The sequence below is a fragment of the Anomaloglossus baeobatrachus genome, chromosome 3, assembly GCF_048569485.1.
Source record: "Anomaloglossus baeobatrachus isolate aAnoBae1 chromosome 3, aAnoBae1.hap1, whole genome shotgun sequence".
Classification (NCBI taxonomy): Eukaryota; Metazoa; Chordata; class Amphibia; order Anura; family Aromobatidae; genus Anomaloglossus; species Anomaloglossus baeobatrachus.
In genome coordinates, this window is record NC_134355.1 from 77,955,207 (window position 1) to 77,979,247 (window position 24,041).

General features: G+C 44.5%; 1 protein-coding gene across 1 annotated transcript in view; it reads left to right on the top strand.

The window, feature by feature from the left end:
* LOC142297175 (uncharacterized) overlaps positions 1-24,041 on the top strand; it is a 143,270-nt gene that overhangs the window by 92,843 nt on the left and 26,386 nt on the right. Inside the window, exons 10-15 of the mRNA XM_075341444.1 lie at positions 8,912-9,111; positions 11,584-11,706; positions 19,311-19,451; positions 20,647-20,875; positions 22,155-22,356; positions 23,147-23,537. Of these exons, the coding sequence (XP_075197559.1) occupies positions 8,912-9,111; positions 11,584-11,706; positions 19,311-19,451; positions 20,647-20,875; positions 22,155-22,356; positions 23,147-23,537 (1,286 nt within the window). The remainder of the gene's footprint in view (positions 1-8,911; positions 9,112-11,583; positions 11,707-19,310; positions 19,452-20,646; positions 20,876-22,154; positions 22,357-23,146; positions 23,538-24,041) is intronic.

Here is a 24,041-nt window from a genome sequence, read left to right on the forward strand (position 1 = left end):
TACATCCATTTAGTGGTCTGCTAAATCCTGCAGGTGGTGGGACTAGAGGTCCCACACCATCCAACACAGAGTCCGAGCATCAGCAGCAACGAGGGGGCCCATAAGGAGAATCGAGCCTGTAGCTATCCACCTTGGTCCACGCTGCCAGCAAACGGGCCAGAAAGGGGAGAAAAGGCAGTTGCGACTTCCCTGGATGAATCCCACTGTACTTTAAGTCAGGGCTTATCCGAAACAAGAAGTGCTAGGAAGGCGAGTCAGCAGTCGCCCTTATACCAGCCTGAAGGATACCTGGTTCTCTCTGGTCTATCTCAGTATCGCCCGGGTTATCTCACAAAACCAGCTGAACGTGAGTAAACAAGTTGAAAGACATTTCTGGACTGAGACTGAGTTCTTCTGCGACCTGTTGTTCCACACACATACACCCGAGCCCCTGGGGCCAACCTCCCTCTCGGGAGGCCACACCATCTAACTGCAGCCCATCAGCCCCAGACGCTCGTTAAACTGCAGTGGCGGTCACCCCTCACCCTGACCGCAAACCGAGAGTGGCGTCACGACTCAGAAGTAAACAACCTAACATACCTGTTGCCAGAGGGGTCCCTACAGAGGAGTCCCCGCAGTGCCCCGGAAGCGACCGCTGCAGCACTGTGGTGGGCGACACAGAGGCACTTGAAGAAAAATGGGCTGCATGGTCGAGTCTCCAGAAGAAAGCCATTACTGTGCAAATGATACAAAGTATCTCGCCTATAATACGCCAGACAGCACAGAGACAAGCCTCCAAACTTCTGGAACAAGGTAATTTGGAGTGATGAGCCAAAATCGAACTTTTTGGCCACAACCATAAATGTTACATTTGGACAGGTGTCAACAAGGCTTATGATGAAAGGAACACCATTCCTACTGTAAAGCACGGAGGTGGATGGCTGATGATGTGGGGATGTGTGAGCTACAAAGGCGCAGGAAACTTGGTCAAAGTTGAAGGAAAGATGAATGTAGCACGTTATCAGCAAATGCTGGAGGCAAATTTGCACTCATCAGCCAGGAAGCTGCGTATGGGACGTACTAGACGTTCCAACATGACAACGATCCAAAACACAAGGCCAAGTCGACCTGTCACTGGCTACAGCAGAGCAAAGCGAAGGTTCTGGAGTGGCCACCTCAGTCTCCTGACCTCAATATCATTGAGCCACTCTGGGGAAAACTAAAGCGTGCAGTTCATGCAAGAAAGCCCAGAAATTTACAGGAACTGGAGGCTTTTTGCCAAGAAGAATAGGCAGCTTTACCATTTGAGAAAATAAAGGGCCTCATCCACAACTTTCACAAAAAACTTCAAGCTGTTATTGATATTAGAGGGGTCAATACACGGTATAAAAAAACTGGGGTATGTGAACTTCTGATAGGGGTCATTTGGATGTTTTTGGTTGTCATTAGGATTTAAAAAGAGAAAACACAGTAGTTTGACATTAAATGGCTTCACCCAACCACTAACCATGAGTGGAAAAAAATTTTTTGTTATCATTTGTATTCTCTGAAAAAAGGCCAAGAAAGCAAAAAATCTGCCCGGGGTATGTAAACTTTTGAGCACAACTGCATGTAGGGTTTACAGCCACCATCTTATAATATTCAAGGGGAACTCCTATAAGTATCCTGTATGTTCCTAGGAGACAATGCATGCTATAAAGGGGCCCTCTGAAATCGAGGCTTGTTAGAACTGTTCTCGGGCAGTTTTTATGCAAAACATTTCTAATTAAATTTACTCTTTGTACTTATGTTTTGGGGCATCAGAGCTCTAGACAATTAGTATAGACATGACATAGCATTAGGCCATGTTCACATGTTGCATTTTTTTTTCTAAAATGATGGTAAAAACACTGTGATTTTACAGCAATTTCTGAAAATCAGTGCAATTGCATGGTGTGAGCATGGCTTTATAGTGTCATTCCATGATTAATAGCCTCCTTTGACTGGCATTTATCCTTATTTTAGCAAAAGGGTTGGTCATTGCAATTCTACATGGCGACAATATCATTTGTAGGAATTTTAGGTAATGTCAGATAATTAGTGGATTTGACTGACCTTGGTCTAATCATCAGAGTCACTCTAATGTTTGGATATTTTTAGGGTTATCTGTTGTCCATTAGTGCTCTAGCAGCAATCTTCCCTGCCTGGTGTCACCACTTGGGCCATGTCTCACTGGCTAATACGGTGGTCAGTGCATGCGCAATGATGCTGGCTGCCCAGTACAGATATGCGATGAACCAGGGTGCAGACCAATGTCATGGATGGTTCAGCAGCCAATCAGGGTCCACAGTGTCGAATTCAACTTACACAAGTTGGTAAAACTAGCCAGCTATTGTATAACTTTATACTACCCTGGTGCACATAGTGAAATGTTAAAGAGGTTATCCGGCTTATTTTGACTTTTTTTTATTATTTCACTATTGGGCTACATTGGGGCAGGTAAGTAGATAGTGAGCACTTACCTGCCCTGCTGTCAGCCCCTCTCCCCAGGCTTAGAGTGGTCATGTGACCGCTCCTGACGCGATTTTGCTGCATCCGGTCATTTCATGTCAACATGGGCAGGACTATGTTGACATGCAAATCTGGGAACAGCATGTTGCCACCCCGCTGCTTAGTGGGCATTACCTGCCCCCTCCCACACACTCTGTAGTCTCCCTCCCCCCGCCTCCTGTGCCCAGCTACGTGCGCTCTGAATTCCAGACGATTCAGTGTCCAGTTCAATAAGGCAAGGAACAAGAAAGTTGCACACTCACTTGCTTTCAGATACACTGTAAGCGCTGTGTCCCCAGCACTTTATCATGTTTACTGCCGACACACAGGGAACTGTCTCCCCCTCTCCCCCGTGCACGCTGTCTGTGTCATCATGTGTCATCTATGTCTTTGCATCAGTCTGTGTCCCGCTCCCTGCCAGCCCTGCGGCTTCTCGCACTGCAGTGTCAGTGTCTGTCTGCCCTGCAGTCAGTGTCAGCAGCTTCCACACTGCAGTGCTGGCAGCCGCGGGGATGACGAGCGCTCCTGTCAGGAGCTTAGATGAGATCATTACCTGCGGTGACGATATCCTGATGTCACCGCGGTCACTGCCTTCTATGCCCACGCGTTCTCACATCACGTCTCGCGGGCGGCCCGAGACTGTCACTAGCGGTGATGTCACGGGCTTCCACGATACTGCTGAGAATGCAGCGGGCATATAAGTCAATGACAGCGCTGATGTCAGCAGTGCAGGAGATCGTCACTGCAGGTAATGATCTCAGCTAACCTCCTGAAGTCAGCACTTGTCATGCCCTGCAGTGACCTGGGCTGACCTATTGATGTTAGCTCAGGTCACTGCATTGCTTTCCCAGCCAATGGGTAACATTCTGTTCTTCATTGACTAGGACATTGACTATGGTATAGATCGTCGTGGGATCCCCTTATTGGATTACGCCGGACCCTGATTTGATTGTTCTTTTCAATAAAATGGTGAAAGACTGAATGTTTTGGGAAGTGTTTTTTTAAATAAAAAATTTTTTTTGTTGTATATTTTTTTTTTCTTACTGACTGGGTTGGTGATGTCAGGTATCTGATAGACGCCATGACATCACTAACCCCAGGGCTTGATGCCAGGTGACATTACACATCTGACATCAACTCCATATATTCCCCGTTTGCCACCGCACCAGGGCAACAGGATGAGTTGGGGCAAAGCGCCAGGATTGGCACGTCTAATGGATGCGCCACTTCTGGGGCGGCTGTGGCCTGCTATTTTTAGGCTGGGGAGTGTCCAATAACAGTGGACCTCCCTAGTCTGAGAATACCAGACCACAGCTGTTTGCTTTACCTTGGCTTGTGATCCAATTTGGGGGGGACCCCACGTTTTTTGTTTTAAATTATTTATTTAATTTTAAATAACAGCGTGGGATGCCCTCTGTTTTGGATTACCAGCCAAAGTGAAGCTGCCAGCTGTGGTTTGCAGGCTGCAGCCGTCTGCTTTACCCTAGCTAGCTATCAAAAATAAGCTAAATACAAGGCTAAGCACCCCTTAGTGCCACATGAATGGCACTAAAGGGTGCAAGATTACAAAATGTAGGGGAGTGGGACATTTTATATGTTTTTCTCATCTATCTATCCCTCTATCTATCTATCCCTTCATTCATTCATTCATTCATTCCTTCATCCATCCCTTTAGCTATCTGTCTCTCTATCTAACCCTCTATCTATATCTTTCCATCTATTTATCTATCTAGCTGCTTCCATTTTTTTTTGCAATACGCAAAAAATAGGAAGGCACGCCGATGACACACGGACCGTATACGGAACGGATGCCAGACAGATGCATCCGTGAAAAAACATGACCATGACACAAAACACACACACACACACATGTACCATACATACATGGCATACATATCTACTATAGACTCACATTAGATGCTATATATAGTCTTCCTTACACAGTATTCATTTATCGATAAGGGGTGAGGAACATGTAACATCTCTATGTGTCACCATTGTGGATGTGAGGTGATTGCTGTGTCACAGATGAGAGAAGCAGGATCTCTGCTCTGTTATTTCTAATGCAGAGAGATCAGGTGCTGGGGCAGAATACTGACAGCCAATGAGTGTGCAGAGGGCGGGCAGGGGGCGGGGCTGGACAGTGAGGCTGGGCGGTGCCAGCTCAGACTGAGGTTTGGAAACCAAGAATACAGGAAGTTATCATGTTTGCTTGTGCTGAATGTAAACAAAGAGCTGCAGAGAATAAAGGGATAATTCAAGAGGAGCAAAAGTCAGAAAACAAAAAATAACAATGTAGGGGTGATTTATATGACAATACAGCACAGATTAGCTTACTTTTTTTTTTTTGAGTATATGTCAGATAACTCCTTTAAAGTAATGTTATAACTCAGCTTTTCTTTTGACCATTCTTCTGTTTTAACCCATGGATGCCTGGTTTGGTTTGACCTCAGACTCTCTGACTGCTCTCTTTGTGTATGTGTTAAAGGATGAAAACCCAGTAGCCCCTTAAAGCAATGGTAAACAGAGTAGTCACACTTATTTCAGCCAAGCATGCATGTTAAGGCCACGTCACACTAAGCAACATCGCTAGCAACATCGCTGCTAAGGAACGACTTTTGTGACGTAGCAGCGATGTTGCTAGTGATGTTGCTGTGTGTGACATCCAGCAACAACCTGGCCCCTGCTGTGAGGTCGTTGGTTGTTGCTGAATGTCCTGGACCATTTTTTAGTTGTTGCTCTCCCGCTGTGAAGCACAGATCGCTGTGTGTGACAGCGACAGAGCAACAACTGAATGTGCAAGGAGCAGGGAGCCGGCTTCTGCGGACGCTGGTAACCACGGTAAACATCGGGTAACTAAGAAGCCCTTACCTTGGTTACCCGATATTTACCTTAGTTACCAAGCGCAGCATGCTTCCACGCATCGCTGCTGGCTGGGGGCTGGTCACTAGTTGCTGGTTAGATCTGCCTGTGTGACAGCTCACCAGCAACCTGTGTAGCGACGCTCCAGCGATCCCTGCCAGGTCAGGTTGCTGGTGGGATCGCTGGAGCTTCGCTTAGGTACTTTGCACACTACGACATCGCAGGTGCAATGTCGGTGGGGTCAAATTGAAAGTGACGCACATCCGGCATCGCAGGCGACATCGTAGTGTGTAAAGCCTAGATGATATGATTAACGAGCGCAAAAGCGTCGTAATCGTATCATCGGTGTAGCGTCGGCGTAATCCATAATTACGCTGACGCGATGGTCCGATGTTGTTCACGCTCCTGCAGCAGCACACATCGCTGTGTGTGAAGCCGCAGGAGCGAGGAACATCTCCTACCGACGTCACCGCGGCTCCCGTAGGATATGCGGAAGGAAAGAGGTGGGCGGGATCATCTCCGCCCCCCCGCTCCTAATGCCCGCCTGCCGCGTGACGTCACAGTGACGCCGTACAACCCGCCCACTTAATAACGAGGCGGGTTGCCGGCCAGAGCGACGTCCCAGGACAGGTGAGTCCATGTGAAGATGCCATAGCGATAATGTTCGCTACGGCAGCTATCACAAGGATATCGCAATGGGGGCGGGGACTATCGCGCTCGGCATCGCAGCATCGGCTTGCGTTGTCGCAGCTTGCAAAGTACCCCTTAGTGTGACATCTCACCAGCGACCTCCTAGCAACTTACCAGCGATCCCTATCAGGTTGTATCGTTGTTGGGATCGCTGGTAAATTGTTTAGTGTGACTGGGCCTTTATTCTAGTTTTCTGATAGTGACTTATCTCATAAGGGAACATAGGTTTAGGATATATAATGATTTGATTCAATTTAATTGTGGAAACTACCTTCAAGGAATAAAATACTTGCTGATGCCTTCTGTAAAGCATGGTTGCTGTAATGTACAATAATGGACTTTTTTGGTGCTTGTACGGCTGGGGAATTTTGCACAGAATATCATGAGTAATAAACTAGTAATGTTACCACTCTGTTTTGTGGTATTTTCTCATGAATGAACATTTGGTGAAACAGCAGAGAGTTGGATTACTAATTTGATAGTCCAAGGATTAGAGATGAGCGAACCCGAAGTTCGTTGTTTGTACTGAACACAGAATATACCAAAAAACCAAGCACAAGTGAATATCGCTGTGCTCGGGTGTGCTCGGGTGTGCTCGGTGCTCGGGTGTGCTCGGTGCTCGGGTGTGCTCGGTGCTCAGCCCAGTGTGAACTGCTTGCAGTGTTTGAATGACTCTCACTGGGGGTAACATCAGCGTTATTGTATGTAGCATGCACCAAAAAAAAAGGAAAAACCCCGTCCACCCTCCCCTGGAAGCGTTCTGTTTATGGCTGGCTGCATGAGTGCAGAGACATGAACTGCTCAATTAGTGACTTCCGTTGGGGCTCAGATCAATTCCGGGTCCTAAATTGAACTTTATCTAAAGTCCAGCTGAACCCGCAGAACTCAACTTCCATGGGTCCACTCATCTCTACCAAGGTGGAGACCACGAGGCCCAGATCTCATCCTTGGGCCTCGTGCACTCAGCCATATGAGGACTTAAGCCCGCTTTACACGTTGCAATTTCGCATACGATAGCGTATGCGATTTGCAACGCCCCCATCGCATGTGCGGCACGTTCAATTTGTTGAACATACCGCACACACGATTAAACCCCGTCACACGTACTTACCTGTCCATACGACCTCGCTGTGGGCGGCGAGCGTCCACTTCCTGGAATGGGAGGGACGTTCGGCGTCACAGCGACGTCACGCGGCAGCGGCCAATAGAAGCGGAGGGGCGGAGCTGAGCGGAACGTAAACATCCCACCCACCTCCTTTCTTCCGCATTATCAGCGGCAGCCGTGGGAGGCAGGTAAGATCTGTTCAATGTTCCCGGGGTGTCACACACTGCGATGTGTGCTGCCACGGGAACATTGAACAACCACACGTTCAATTCTAGAGACAGATACGATGTGTATGCGATGAACGTTTTAACGTTCAATCGCAATCGCACGTACCTGTCACACACTGCAATGTAACTTACAATGCCGGATGTGCGTCACTTACGACGTGACCCCGCCGACACATTGTAAGATACATTGCAGCGTGTAAAGCGGGCTTTACTGACAAGCTTCTAGTTGTTCAGATCAAAAATATGGGACCTTTGAGAGTCTATGAGGTCACATTGTACTCATGTTCATGTATTGGTTCATTATATTCACTATTGTGGAGATATTTTCCTCTAGACCTTAAAGCCTACAGCTCTGTGTCAGGTAGTGTTCTACAAGCTCTACTGTGCGGTTGATAATATGTCTCAAGTGGTGAGGTGATCCTCGAAGCCTTGGTCTTGATGAGCAGCTGTAATGGATGGATAGATGTCAATGCAGCTGGCACATCTAGTCAGAACAATAGAGTCTCAATAGACTAGATAACAACTGGAGAAGTTGAGTAGCAGTTTAGTAGAAAACTGGGGGTTCAGCATAGGGAGACTGTTGAGGAATAATCAAAGTAGCGGCACAGAAAAGTAGACTTCGGAATGAGGCATAGCATAGTATGTCACAGCAGTGAATTCAGAAGTGTTGTATAGCAGATCCCCCAAAGTAGGAGAGTTGAATAGGTCAGGAGATTCATGGTGGCAATGTAGTAGAGTTGAGTAGCTCAGATGGCTCTCTTTAGTGATGTAGCAAAGCAAAGTTGAGTATGTCAGAAGGCTTGCTATTACCATGTAGCAGAGTCCATCGATGTAGCAGATTTGAATCAGTAGATTCAATGTAGTTGCTTAGCAGAATACACCAACTTAGCAGAGTTCATTAGGTGAGAAGACTCACTGTGGCTTTGTAGCAGAGTTGCACTAGGTTAGGAGTATAGTAGAGCTAGAATTGGCTTGGGGCTTGGTATAGCAGAGCTGGTAAGTGGTAAAGTTGACTATCCATCACTATAGCAGAGCTGGTTTGTCAAGTGGCCTATGCAGAGCTGGCTTGGGGAAGCAGTCTACACCAGTGGTATGGCCACCAACTACCTGAATACTCAGGCAGGGTTCTGCCACCTGAATCTACCTAGAAGGCTAGAGTGTATGATGGAAGAACAGACAAGGAGGAGAAAGCATCTGCGAGCACCCAAGAGAGGTGACTAACGTGTGTATGGACAAAAAATGTCCTACAAACCAGGCACACTCCGAGACAGTGTATTCAGTATGATTTCTGGTCAATTTAGGCACCATGATAAAATAATGTTATTTTATAACAAAGAAACCTGTAACGCATTATCTTTGCAGTCCCGTGTGTAAATAATAGTCTTTTTCTAGAGAAGTGAAGCTACAAGAAAAGAAGACTATTAAATGAGGATCCATATGATGACTGACATGACCTTAGGTGTTAGCTGACTTTATTTGAACGTTGTTTCTTATCCTCTCATCGCTCTTACATTTGCAGGCCAGCGTCTTCTCTCAGGATGAGGAGAGTCCTGTGACACGGGCGTTCCTGAAGTATAAAGATGCTCTTTCTTTGGATCCTAACAACTGGCAATACAATTTTCACGTAGGCCGATACTTGTTGCTACGGAAACAAAACAAAGAGGCCCTGATGTTCTTACAAAAGTCATTGGCGCTGCGACCAGCATCTGCCATTGCCAGGTGACGTGATCTTTTCCTTCAGATCGTCTTCTGTGTGACATGATTGTGTCATCTGTTTATGTGGCACACTTATATTTGGCGCAGTACTCTGCACATTTAGAATAATATGAGTGGATGACAGTGATACAACCCGCTGAGACGTGTGGGGACATCTTACCATGATCACACTGCTGCGTAAACAAGACCCTCATCACGAGGCAAACTACAGTCAATATTATTCCTCCAAGTGACAAGTATTGGTTGTCTTATACATAGAAAAACGATCTTTCATCTTCATCATTTGAGCTTGAGAAAGGCCCAGAATTATGGAGCTGAAATATTGCCCACCTGTGTGCACAAGATGTTGGCCTAAATAAATAACACTTTCTGCAATATTGATACTGTCGCCTGCGCCATAATTCGATCCAGTGTTCGGGTGGGAACCACCATGCTGAGACGACTGTGCTATCCAAAGTACACGAACGCTATTCCTAACTTCTTTTCTAAGTATTTAATTTTCATCTGAAATTAAAGGGGTAGTACTTATGTGCCAGAATATCCGGGAGGAGTTCGAAATATGGAAAGATGGCCAATCTCCCGGACCCGACTGAAAGTTGTCAAAATCTCATGGAGACCAGCTATTTCAAGGAGAAAATAAATGGGGAGTGAAAAGACAGGATATGAGCTGAAGACACGGCATAATAATAACCTAAAAGGAAGTCAGCAAAAAATTACTGTTCAAACCAAGCACGTGCTTGGTGCAACCTTGGCAAGGCCGAGCCGTTCAGTTCACCGTTCCACTTAGTTGTTTTCCGTCTACCTCTGTCTGTTTTAAAGCTAATGCTGTCAATTAAGGACAAGGATAATGGAGATAGATGGAAAAGAAGTAGGTGGAATGGGCACTGAACTGCTCAGCCAATCCATGGGTGCACCAAGTCAGTTTCTGCTGACAGATTCCCATTTAAAGGGTTTTTGCTACCTCATCTGAGAGCAGCATGATGTAAGCAAAGAGACTCTGAATCCAACGAGCTGTTCTTAAGGCCATGTCTCACTAAGCAACATCGCTAGCAACATCGCTGCTGAGGCACGACTTTTGTGACGCAACAGCGATGTTGCTAGCAATGTTGCTGTGTGTGACATCCAGCAACAACCTGGCCCCTGCTGTGAGGTCGTTGGTTGTTGCTGAATGTCCTGGGCCATTTTTTAGTTGTTGCTCTCCCGCTGTGAAGCACACATCGCTCTGTGTGACAGTGACAAAGCAACAACTGAATGTGCAGGGAGCCGGCTTCTGCGGACGCTGGTAACCAAGGTAAATATCGGGTAACCAAGAAGCCCTTTCCTTGGTTACCCGATATTTACCTTCGTTACCAGCGTCCGCCGCTCTCACGCTGTCAGTGCCGGTTCCCTGCTCCCTGCACATATAACCAGACTACACATCGGGTAATTAACCCGATGTGTACTCTGGCTAGGAGTGCAGGGAGCCAGCGCTAAGCCGTGTGCGCTGGTAACCAAGGTAAATGTCGGGTTGGTTACCCGATATTTACCTTAGTTACCAAGCGCAGCATCGCTTCCACGCGTTGCTGCTGGCTGGGGGCTGGTCACTGGTTGCTGGTGAGATCTGCCTGTGTGACAGCTCTCCAGCAACCTGTGTAGCGACGCTCCAGCGATCCCTGCCAGGTCAGGTTGCTGGTGGGATCGCTGGAGCATCGCTTAGTGTGACGGTACCTTTACACAATCAGAATGTTTAGTTTTAGAGCGTCCCCCGCTCACACCATGCTCCCTATAGAGAGTGTACATAGACAGTGAGGCGTCAATCACAGGAGGGGATGTGTTGGACCACCCTGTGTGTGACTTTGTAGTCCAGCAGTGATAAGCTCCTTAAACAAACATAGCCAGTAAACAACAGATTGGACTGTGACAAGACAGGTAGCGCTGAATCCTATGTGTTAACCCTTGTAGGATGCTGTTTTCAGTTTACATAGCAAAAACCTTCTCTCAGATTCCCTTTAAAAGGGAACTTGACATGAGATTCATGATGCCCAAACCTAAAAGTAGTATGAATCAGACACCAACTGCATTCTTGTAGCCATGTGAATTTTTCTTTGAAACATTGCAATGTTTCAGGGAAAACTTTGAAACGTCGGCTAGGGATTGTGCATCCTGCATGACTAGTCCAAGCCAATCCCAGGTGGCCTCTCCCCGCCCTGCTAACCTAAAATGACAAGTGTCTCCCTAGGTGCAGGTTTCTTCTGATATACATGTCAGTCATGGGGAGTGCGTCTCAGTCACCTGCAACCTATCTAGGACTATTATAGATGATTGGTCCCCGGACGACTTATTAAAGGATATTTTCTCTTAAACGGCACCGCAATAACGCATTTATTATTACACATTGTAATATCTCAGTGAGCTTTTAATCCAACTCTCACGATCGAATATGAAAAATAATCGAATCTCTTAGTATAATATAATGTGCTTGTGTGTGGGGTCTAGGTGTTATGTCGGATTAGCTCTGCTAGAGCAAGAAAATGGTCCAGGAGCAAGAGTGCACGAAGCGATCCTTTACCTCCAGCAAGGCCTAGAGGATTTCATCAACAAGCGGGCTGCGCAGGAGAGGTCAGTACTAATGTACATACATAATATAATTATATAGCTAAAAAAAAAATATTTCTTTCTTTCTCTTTCTTTCTTTCTCACTATCTTTTTCTTTTCCTTTTTCCCTTTTCCACCTATTTTTTTTCTTTTCTTTTCTTTTCCTTTTCCTCTTTTCCTTTTTCCAGCATCTTTCTTTCTTTTCTTTTTTTCTCCATTTTCTTTTCCTTTTTCTCTTTTCCTACCACAATACACGGAGTGGCTTCTGGCTCCCGACTTGAGAGTGACAGCCTTGTAGTAATAGATAAAGCTGTCTCGCTCAGTTCAGGATAGCCACGGCTAGTCTGTGATTTAGTGGTCAGCACTCTGACTGATAGGGCTCATTCAGCCATATGCGCCAATCTGTGTGATGCATGGGTTTTCTCTGTGATGGGGACTCACTACACCCTACTATTACTGCAGAGGTAAATGTATATGTGCAGTGCAGTTCCCTCCAATGACTTCAATGGAGCTTGTGTAAGTAGTCAGGCAGACAGGAGACAGGGCCCTTTACTCTAGATATGCACAAGTTCCATCTGTGGGACTCACATCTATCAAACATTTACGACATCCATTATTTCCTCAGATCGAAACACACCTTTAAATGTGTTGTCAACTTAAAGGGAACCTTTCAGCATAAATTTTGCACTAAACCTAAAAGTTTCCCCTTCTGCAGCTTCTGGGCTGCATTCTAGCAAGGTTCCTGTTGTTATTGTGCCCCCTTTTAGACCAAAATAAATACTTGATAAAGTGGTACCTTTTCGTATGCAAATCTTGTTAATCGTACACAGGGGCGGGCTGTCTGGTGTCCATTATCCTGCCTCCTGCTGCTTTACGCCATCCCCCATCGCTCAGTTTCATACTTCAGGACGCCACCCAGTGCGCCCCATGTCTCGCGCATGCGCCGTGCCACTCTAGTGGGAATGTGCACTGTGCACAGTGTGACCGCTGGTGGTGCACAGGTGTGAGATTATGGGCGGTGCTGTGATTTTCATCAGCAAGTACCCGCCCATAATCTCGTGCCCCCGCATTCTCCTCTGCCTCCACCGTTCTGCGCAAGCACTGGCCAGATGACCCCACGTCACCTCTTTCCCATCTTGGTAAGAGGTGACGTGATTCATCTGGCCAGTGCTTGCTGGGGGGAATCTTTTAGGTTTAGTGCAAAATTTCTGGTTCCCTTTAAGAGAAATATCTGTACCCGTGTTCCTTACACAAATCTATACAACTTACTAATATACTTTTATTTCCAAGGTTCCATGACCTTCAGATATTACTGCCGTCTTTTAGGTTGTAAGCCTGTGAACAAGGCCCTCACCCTTCCTGGAACTGTTGAACTGTGTTACTTTGCATTGTCTTTGTTATCTGTACATGTCCCCGATTAATCGTAAAGTGCTGAGGAATATGTTGGTGCTATAAAAATAAAATTATTATTACTGCAGTCTTCGGTCCTGGCAACCACGCTTCCATTTGGTACTTAGAGCAGGAGAGATCTGATGTCGGGATGTCCTCAGAGCTGTATGTGGAGCACGTATGCTTTACATACAGAAACTGTAGAAAACAAGCCTACCTCAGACAATGTAGGTATTCATTCAAATTCACAATGATTTTTTCTGCATAATGTGTATGGTAAAGTCCATTCACATGCATTGTACTGTACCTTGGTTGTATAAGTAATCTGCAACAAATCTCTTGTGTGGGCACATGGTCATAACGTAGGGCCATAGCTGTAAGTGCAACAATATGGGGCAGGTCTAAAAAAAAAAATCATAATTTTTTTACATTTTGCTGATAGCATATACAGTGGGTGAAAAACGTATTGAACATGTCACCAATTTTCTAAGTAAATATATTTCTAAAGGTACAATTGAAATGAATCTCTCACAAGATGTCAGTAACAACCCATCCAGTCCACGCAGATAAAGAAATCAATGCATAGATTTCTACATATTTAGTGATGTTTAATAATGAAAAATGACACATAGAATAAGTATTGAACACGCTTACTGAAATTTGTTTAATACTTTGTGCAAAGGCCTTTGTCGGTGATGACACCTTCAAGATGCCTCCTGTATGGAGAAACTAGTCACATGCTTTGCTCAGGTTTGATTTTTGCCCCATTCTTCCATACAAACACTGGAAGGTCCCCTGGGCTCCTTCTATGATCTGAACTTTAGTTCCTTCCATAAATTTTCTATTGGATTCAGGTCAGGTGATTGGTTCGGCCATTCTAGCAGCTTTATTTTCTTTCTCGGAAACCAACTAAGAGTTTACTTGGCCGTGTGTTTGGAATCGTTGTCTTGCTGAAATGTCCACCCTCGCTTCATCTTCATAATCCTGGTAGATGGCAGCAGATTTTTATCAGTAATGTCTCGTTACATTTCTCTATTCATCCTTCCTTCAGTTATATGAAGTTTGTCAGTGCCGTATGCTGAAAAACATCTGCACACCATGATGTTCCCACCTCGAAACTTCACTGCTGGTATGGTGTTTTGGGGGTGATTTGCCTTTTGGCCTCCAAACATAGTTTGCATTATGGCACCCGGAGAGTTCAATTTTGGTCTCATGCTTTTTGTTCAGCAATGGAGTCTTGTGTGGTGAGCGTGCATACAGGTCATGGAGGTTAAGTGCATTTCTTATTGTTTTCTTTGAAACAATTGTACCTGCTGATTCCAGGTCTTTCTCTAGCTCTCTACAGGTGGTTATTGGACAACTCTTCTGATAATATTTTCACTCCGATGTCTGAAATATTGTGGGGAGCACCTGATTGTGGCTGATTTATGGTGACATGATGTTTTTTCCACTTACAGATTATGGCCCCAGTACTACCCACTGGAACCTTCAGCATTTTAGAAATTCTTCTGTAATCAATGCCATCAGTATGTATTGCAACAATAACTTTATTACTTTTTCCCTGTGTCATCACTAAATTTATGAATATCTATGGTTTGATTTCTTTGCCTGTGTGAATTGGATGGGTTGTTAACGACATGTGTGGAGCAATACACGGCAGTTGCACCTCTGGAAATATATTTACATAGAAATTGGTGACGTGTTCAATACCTATTTCACGTTTAGACCCTTATGTAAAGACTAAAGTGATTACAAAGTGAATACACATCATCTAGTGCAATTTCTTAGTTGTACCTGTAGATGTCAGCATGGCAGGCAGTTACTTTGCAGGCAGTGAAAGCATTTGCTGGTGTTTGAATAAGGGCTTATTCACATGTCACTGATTTTTCTGATATGCAAAAAACGGTCTGAGTTTCATCAGTGTTTTTGTCATCAGAGCTTGGTGAATGATGAAATGATCTAAATATTTGAAAGATCGTGAAATGTACGTCGGGTCCTTTGTCTCTGGGGGACCGCTCTGCTGCTTTCTTTGGGCTGTTGTTACTGACCATGGGTATGTCACGGTGATCACCATATATTTACACCATTCATGGTCTTTTTTTCTACCTTTTCTCTGTCCTTATTTGGTAGCAGGCTATTTGTAACAGTTATGAATTTTGGGTTTAATGGTTGATCAATTTAAATCTTCCTCTGCTGCTAGGGTTATGTGCAATATCAGGGCTATATATTTGGGTTTTTACCTAATATGATATACTGGGCATCTTGCAATACTGAGTATTAGTTATAATAACATTTATAATTCTTTTGTCAATTGTTTACATTTTACTCCATTTTGTGATGGTCCCTGTGCTCTGACTACGTTCAGACCTGCCAGCGTTATTGTACTATATATCTTCTTTTCACTATACATTGGGATTATAATAATAATAATAAAGTTTTATTTCTATAGCGCCAACATATTCCGCAGCGCTTTACAATTCAGAGGGGACATGTACAGACAATTTGAGACAATACAAAATAACAAAATTAAGATACCAGGAGGAGTGAGGGCCCTGCTCGTAAGCTTACAGTCTACGAGGGAATAGGGGAGGCACAAAAGGTGATTTTCTTATGTGTGCAGCGTGATGGGGAAATATATACAAGAATAGGCCCGAGATGAGGGCTAAATATACAAGAATGGGGACATATATACTAGGACAAAAATCATATATACCAGGATGGGGATCATATATACCAGGATGGGATTAAGATGGGCAACATATATACCAGGATGGATATACAGTATACACGAGGATGGGAGACACATTATTTGCAATTATATGCAATAGTTGATACTTAATGGCCCATGGAATGTTCTGCTGATCCTTTTTCTGTGCCAGTTTTTTTTTCATTAAACTTTGAATATTTTGCACTACACTCTTGTTTTGTTCTCCTTTTTTTGTGTCAATTTTTGCTATCAGTTTGGTCCGTGTTTCATCAGCTTTTCTTGGATGAAAAAAATAGGAAAGTTTCTCCACCTTCTCCTATCAGTCTGTGAAAAACGGACAATACGTGGATGGCATTTGAGTGCTGTCTGATTTGTTTATGGACCCATAGACTTGCATTGATGAGCTTGATCCAAGACTCTGATTGGACATTTCTCCTTGATTTTGTGCCGACAACTCAGTCCGAAAATACACAGACATGTGAATTTCCCCATAGACTATGATGGGTACGAGTCCTATCCATGGAGAATACAGATAAGACTTAAGGGGGCTTTACACGCAACGATATCGCTAACGATATGTCGTCGGGGTCACGGAATTTGTTACGTACATCCGGTGTCGTTAGCTACGTTGCTGCGTGTGACACCTATGAGCGAGTGTTAACGATTAAAATTACTCACCTAATCGTTGATCGTTGACACATCGTTCATTTCCCAAATATCGTTTCTGGTGCAGGACGCAGGTTGTTCGTCGTTCCTGAGGCAGCACCTATCGCTACGTGTGACACCCTAGGAACGACGAACAACAACGTACCTGCGTCCTGCTGGCAACAAGGTAGGCATGTCGTTAATGTGGCTGGTCTCCGCCCCTCGGCTTCTATTGGCGGGCCGCTGTGTGACGTCGCTGTGAAGGCGAACGAACCTCCCCCTTAAAAAAGAGGTTGTTCGCAGCCCACAGCGACGTTGCTAGGAAGGTAAGTATGTGTGACGGGTACTAGCGATTTTGTCCGCCACGGGCAGCGATTTGCCCGTGATGCACAAACGACGGGGGCGGCTGCTTTCACAAGCGACATTGCTAGTAAAGCAGCCTTTAGGGCTCATGCACACATCAGTTTTTCACGCACAAGTGCCATGGATAATTTTCATGGATATCACTTTTGCTTATGATAGATTATGAAGTTGATCATGTGTCCCAGATTTTTTACAGACTGAGTTTTCAATGCAGAATCATGGAGATATGTCCAATATTGATCCAAGTGTCGGATTAAACTCAATCCGTGGAAAAAATCTGACAGCACTCGGATGCCATCAGAGAGCTATCTGTTTTTCATAGACTTATAGGAGAAAGTGGAGAAAACATTTGTTTGTTTTTTTTCTCACTATAGAAAGACAGATGGATCTTGGACCAAACTTTGATGAAACTGACGACACTGTTGGAAATTTGATGAAACTCAGACCAATATTCTTTTATGGGAAAATCACTGAAGTGTGAATGAGCCCTTAGGGTACCGTCACACTAAACGACGTACCAGCGATTCCGACCACGATACGACCTGGTCAGGATCGCTGGTACGTCGCTACAGGGTCGCTAGTGAGCTGTCAAACAGTCAGATCTTCCCAATGACGCAGCAACGATATCGGCGGTCGCTGGGACCCTGTCACATAGCACGATTCAAATCTTGATTAGTAACATAGGCGTGCATCTACATTGCCTTTTCCGCGCCCCCTCTGCTCTGATTGGTGGTCGTAACTGCGTTGTGACTGGGCGGCCTTGTCTTTAGAGAAGGCAACATAATAGCGCTTCCATCCTTCTCCATCCTTGTCCATCCTACAGTCCCGATGCAGAATGGACTGTATTAGGATCTGCTGCTACACGCGGTCTGGGACAAGTGAATTCAGCCCTCTGAAATGTACAGCGATCTACAAGCCAGAACAGAGGATAGAAGTGGCGAATCCGAACGCAGTTGCAATCACCAATCGGAACAGAGAGAGCGCGGAAAACAACGAAGATGCACACCTACGTAAGTCGCGAACGAGGTCGTTGGGTAAGGTGTCAAACACACCGATGCGTGCTGCCCTGCGGGAGCCCGACAACCAAAAAATGAACCAGAACAGTGTGTAACGATCAGCGATTTCAGAGCAGGGGCCAGGTCGCTGCTTAGTGTCACACACAGCGAGATCGCTAATGAGGTCACTGATACGTCACAAAACCTGTGACTCAGCAGCCATCTCACTAGCGATCTCGCTATGTGAGAAGTACCCTTTAGAGCATCAGTGATACTAATAATTAGCTGCACAGATAAGAAGACATAAACTTCTGTGACCTCCATCACTGCCAAGAACATAGGGCCTCACATCTCCATTCTGTGTACAGAAAGTATAATGAATAGAAACCACCAGCCACAGACTAGAGTAATATACATATATATATATATATATACATATATATATATATATATATATATAATCTACTACTATGGGTGACTTTGGTTGTCACATTTTATAAAGAGCTTTCTGACAGTTTTTGTAGGTAATATGATTATTATAACATGAACCCTCTAAATGTGGCCCGTATGTGGGCTGCGGCTGTCACTGTTATGGGACCTCCAGCTGCCTCTGGTACTGGCACATATGTTATAGAGTCTCTCTGGCCATCGATGTTATGGCGGTAACTTTTATTGGGAAGTATTTGATATGAGGCATTGTTATTGTCATTAATATTTGCAGACACAAGCGCCATGCGTCACTTTCTGATTGCAGTAGCCATTATATTGTAGTTAATTTCTATAAGATATCTACCAACAGTGTCCTCTCCATACCCAGAGCCATGGGAAGCACAGTGTTTAAATACATTTTGCTACAGATTATCCATAAGAAAAGTACCAGATAAGTCCACCTTCCCAAATGAAAAAGTTTTGGCACCTTTGTTCTGTAATGCTCACCGCCGGAGATGGTAAAGCAGCGAACTGAAGTGGACTCACTGGACCACAGAGAGACCCCGGGCTTACCCTTTAGTGAGAGTGGCTTGACTGAGCGCCCACGGCAAGGTGGATGCCAGGTACCACTCCCAGGGCAGTGACCGGGACTGTGACAGTTAACCCCCCAAGGCAGGGACGGACACAGGTGTAGACAGGCTGAGTCTCTAGTGTAGACAGTGACCACTAAATTGCTGAAGCAGACAGCACAGCCAGGACGGACAGGCAGAGTCACTAGCAAGACTGGGACCATCGGAGTGGCTGAGGCAGATGGCACAGCCAGGGTGGACAGGTAGAGTGTCTAGCAAGGCTGGAAACCACCGGGGTAACTCAAGCAGATGGCATGGCCAGGACAAACAGGCAGAGTCACTAGAACCAACAGGGCATGGTGCGAACATTCAGTATTACCACAAATCACCACAATTCCCAAAAGATTATCCAAAATGTTTTTTTTGTACAGGAAAATAGGTTTCGTCCTATTACAGTATCTTCCTATAAGGCACCATTTATACAATGGGACACAAACTGAATGGCTTCATTGACTACAAACTTTATTTTAGTTTTATTCCTCTGGCTGAGAATCTCTTGTGTCCACTCAACGCACAATTACTCCATGGCTTTATAAAATATGGGAACTTACTGAAGAACCTTCCTGTAAAACCTTCTTCCTCCGTCATGACTCCACAGCAAGTTCTCCACTTGTAAGTACCGCAATATTATTATTATTATTATTATTATTATTATTATTATTATTACTCACTTTCACGTGACTTTTCAGGCTGCGGTAAATTCTGTCCCAGTTCTTAGCAAAAGACATTACAGTCATACTATATGATCAAACGGATGCCATGGCCATGGTTTACACTGTATGTGGGATGATTGAACTAATAGCTAGTGGAGGCAAATTCCAACCTGGAATATATAGTTATGACATAACATAAAATAAAGAATCTCAATCAATGGAAACCAGGGTTGTCTACTTGACTTTTTATCTTCTCTGCACAGTTTATCAAAGAATCACAGACACAATATTTTTTATGAACACATTGAAAACCAATAATAAATCATTATCATAAGTGATAGATGTCTACAGCCCATAGTTTTGGTATGAAGACATCAGCTTTATTCACTGTAAAATGATGATAATTACAGTGAAAATCATATGTATAAGTTTCTTCAGCTTCAAAAAAATTACGGAAGCCTTAATTTTTATTATGAACAGGACAAAAAAATGCCTTATTTGGTTGGAGTCTCTGGTCCTATTCCCTGGTTCTACCATTGCTACTGTGTCCCGAACTTCAAAGTCAGTGAGGTCCTTGATGGTCCCCTCACTGAGCAGATTTTTATCAGGTCTGCCTTGAGCGTTTGCCTGACCTAGGATTCTGTACCCCGTTGGTGCATGGTTCCGAGAGTACACCACCGTACTCCACCGGCAACCAACCACCTGAGCCCTCAAGTCACTGTCACACTCCTGTTAGTGCTTCGTCTCTCTCTCTCTCTCTCTCTCACTGTCACCGACTCACTGCTCACTGTCTGCCCCTCCCACCTGGTCGTCTAGTGGACTGGATTGGCTCCACCTCTAGGCGGCCATCCATTGGTCCAACCATAGCCTGGTACCAGTCTATGGGGAAATTTGAAGGAGAACAGGCTTTTCTGGAATGTCTGTTACCGGCACTGGTCTTCTGGGTCCCTAGGGGGTAGGCCCTGCATCCTTGAGGGGATGCAGTGCCTTGTAGATACAATTGAGTGATATTGTATGGAGACTGCAAACTCCTAACCAGACAACCCCCTTTGAGACAAAGTAAACCATGTAAAAAACCTACTCATATGAATAGTACTAACAGTGGGTGTTGACATTGTCAGACATGATTTTAGTATCTTATGTATATCTGTCAGTGTTGCAGATTGGTCTGCCAGGGCCTTGTGCCGGTGCCTGCAGAGAGGAGCGCTCACTCAGGACTTGGAATGGGCTCTGCTGGAAGCTTGCTTAGGTCTCCTTGAGTTCTTGGTTGAAGACACTTCTGCTAAAGATGACTGGATACGTAAAAGATGTCAAGCACTATCTGCTCTGCTACGGCTAACCTCTATTCCTGGTTGTAAGAAGCTGTTAGACATGCAAGAAAAGGTACAAGACTCATGTTAAACTGTAGAAGTAAAATGGGAGGAAATTAGAAATGTAGATTGTATTTTATGTTCTCAACCTCTTCATGACAGTGGGATTTATAATCGTAGTAGCTATATACTATTTCACAACTTTCTTGTATGTTTTTGTTAGTACCCCTCTGAAGGTAAATCTACTATTGTGCCTCTAAAGTGTTGGTTCTCCATGGTCTGATGTTTCTATCAATTTATGACCAGTGCTGGCAGAGATGGACTGCAGTGTGTACATCGCCCAGGCCAAAAACTAATACTCTACCAGGATACAGCTAAAGCCCCACTAATTGGAGTCATCACAGGTGCAGGAGGAGCAAATCACACACACACTTCCATGGAATGGAGGAGGGCGATTGCTAGATGATAAAACTGCACACTAGTGGCTTGCATAGAGCGCTGTTCACACATTCAGATAACACAGTCACAAACCCACAGCCTATTAGGTGACGCCCATACTATTAGATCAGGCGGGCTGCCAAGCCGTACCCCACCTGTGTATCATGCACGGACAGACACTCTACAGTGCAAGGTCCAACAGAAAGGGGCCTGGCTGTATCCTGTATAAAAAAATATGAGGTTTTTGTTGATATTTATGGCCATAAAACGGAAGCTTACAACCCTCATCATGCGACCTCATGCTTGTAGGTCCCTACACTAAATGTAAAAATAGCAACAAAAAGAGGAATAAATATACTCCAAAAATGTATCATCTAGCAATCGCCCCCTCCATTCCATGGAAGTGTGTGTGTGATTTGCTCCTCCTGCACCTGTGATGCCTCCATTTAGTGGGGGTTTAGCTGTATCCTGGTAGAGCATTAGTTTTTGGCCTGGGCGATGTACACACTGCAGCCCATCTCTGCTGTAAAGTAATACTTAATTTTTGGAGGATATTTATTCCTCTTTTTGTTGCTATTTTTATATCCAGTGCTGGCAGAGTAGCAGTGGATTCAGTCTGGATTTTTGGTGGAATCCACAGAATCCAGTACAAGTACCGTGTGACTGATGGACATATTACAGGCCATACTGCTGCGCCCTGAACTGTGACATTGAGCTGTCCATAGACCTCGCCAAGTCAACTTCATATCAGCTGATCGGACACGTTTATTCATAGGAACAATTACTCAGACCAGTCAACCAGTCCAAACACTATAAATAGGAGACTCCCCCAAAATTAAGAGGAATCCATTAATAAAAATTAAACTCCATAGTAGGATTTTTATAATATGTTGATTTTTTTTCTACATTGTAAGGTCTGCCGGCTTGGAGTTATTTCCTCTCCATCTTACAGTCATGCTTTGTATTTGCTGGGCAATGCACAACTTGCCCAGTATGATGACGAGCCATCTTCGGGAGATGCACAACTTGCTCTTCAGAATTCGAAACTCAGCTTTCAAGCCAGTATTCGCCTGGAGAACATGTTGACCAGCAGTCCACCACCTGAGGAACTAACATGTAAGATCAATATTTTCAAAAAACAGACGTTACAGGTCACTATCTCATCCCTAACCAGATGGACAGGGGGGGTTGGTGCTGGTTGGCCCACCATCTTCTTTCCTTAATCTTTGGTTGGTTTCTTCTTAAGATTTTAAATTTTCAAAGAGGGGATCTCTGCAGAGGTTCTCACCAATCATTAAAGGATGCAGCCAACCTAGTGTAGGCCCTCTCTCTTCCAGTACAACATAATATTGGAGCATAGAACTATATATCATATGACTGGGTCCATAGTATATTCACTATTGGGTGAGGGAAGAAGTCCAAGAAGCCATAGACTGGGAATGCTCTAGAAACTACATATCTATGCAGTGATGCACTAAATTGTAACATCTAGTGTCTAAGACTATGTAATATAAAGGCACCAAATATAGAAGTTCATTAATAGCACCCCACGATGGAGTTGCCTCTCAGAAGATTACTTAGAGAGGTCATCTCAAAAACTGCAACTTATAGGTGACAACTGTCTGATCACAAATAACTGAAGTCCTGTATTCCCCTTGTGAGTGGAGCATTGGTAAGGCACTTCCATTCAGGTCTTCGGGACTCCATCAGTGCCACATACTTTGAGTGAAGAGCTAGTAGGCAAGAGTGAACCTTCTCCACATAAAGGAACATGGGAACCCCATTCTTTTGGTTGTTGATTCTGGTAAACCCCTTTACACTTCTGTTAACCCTATAATGATATCCATCTTTGCTTTGGCAGATGATTTGTATACTGTAAATTATCATTATTTCCATTTTGTTACAGCTCAGAAGTGGTGGCAGGAGTGGAAGACGTCACAAGAATTACAAGCTCAGAAACAGGAGCCTCCAGCTTGTTCTGTAAAAGAAGCTTCTGTGGCCATTTCCACAAAAGAAACTTCTAAAAAAGGAGTCACTCCGGTGCCCAAAGTAACAAGCACTTCAACCAGATCTTGTCCTCCTGCAAATAAAGGAAATACGACGGCATTGGGAGCAAGCAGCCATCCAACAGGTACACCTGGAGGAAGCAACGCCAAACTTACACCTGGAGGGAGCAACAGTAAAATGATTAAACCGGGAACCACCGGCACCAAATCAGATACAACTGGAGCAAGCCAGAGGAAAACACAAACTCCACAAGGAACTAATGCAAAACTAGTGTCCACCACTGCTGCCAGGTAGATATGTGCTGCTGACAAATTCATGTAGGTATAATAATCTGATGGAAGTGAATCTACTTGGTGGAAATTTTTTGCCTTTTTATGTTTTATTCCGAACTAATTTGCCGACATATGTAATTGTCCATGACACCATATCCACAGTTGCAAATGTAGCATATATTCGATCATTGCCCAATAGATTCCTAATACGTTGTCCACGATAAAAAGCAAAATGTTTTCATCATTAAGTTACCTTTTTAGGCTATGCGCACACTAGAAAGTGACTTTTTCTTAAGGAAAATTCGGACTCTCTTAAAGAATCCCGCACCCGCTGTAAAAAAACGCACCAAAGCCGCAACGAAATCCGCATGCGGTTTTCCCGTGGTTTGCCACGGATTTAACCCAGATTTTCCACGGATTTTCCGCAGGTTGGTCCCTTCGGATTTTTACCATTATCTATAGCAAAAACCACAGGTACCTTCGGAAAAGAAGTGACATGCTCATTAATTCCGCAGCGGAAAA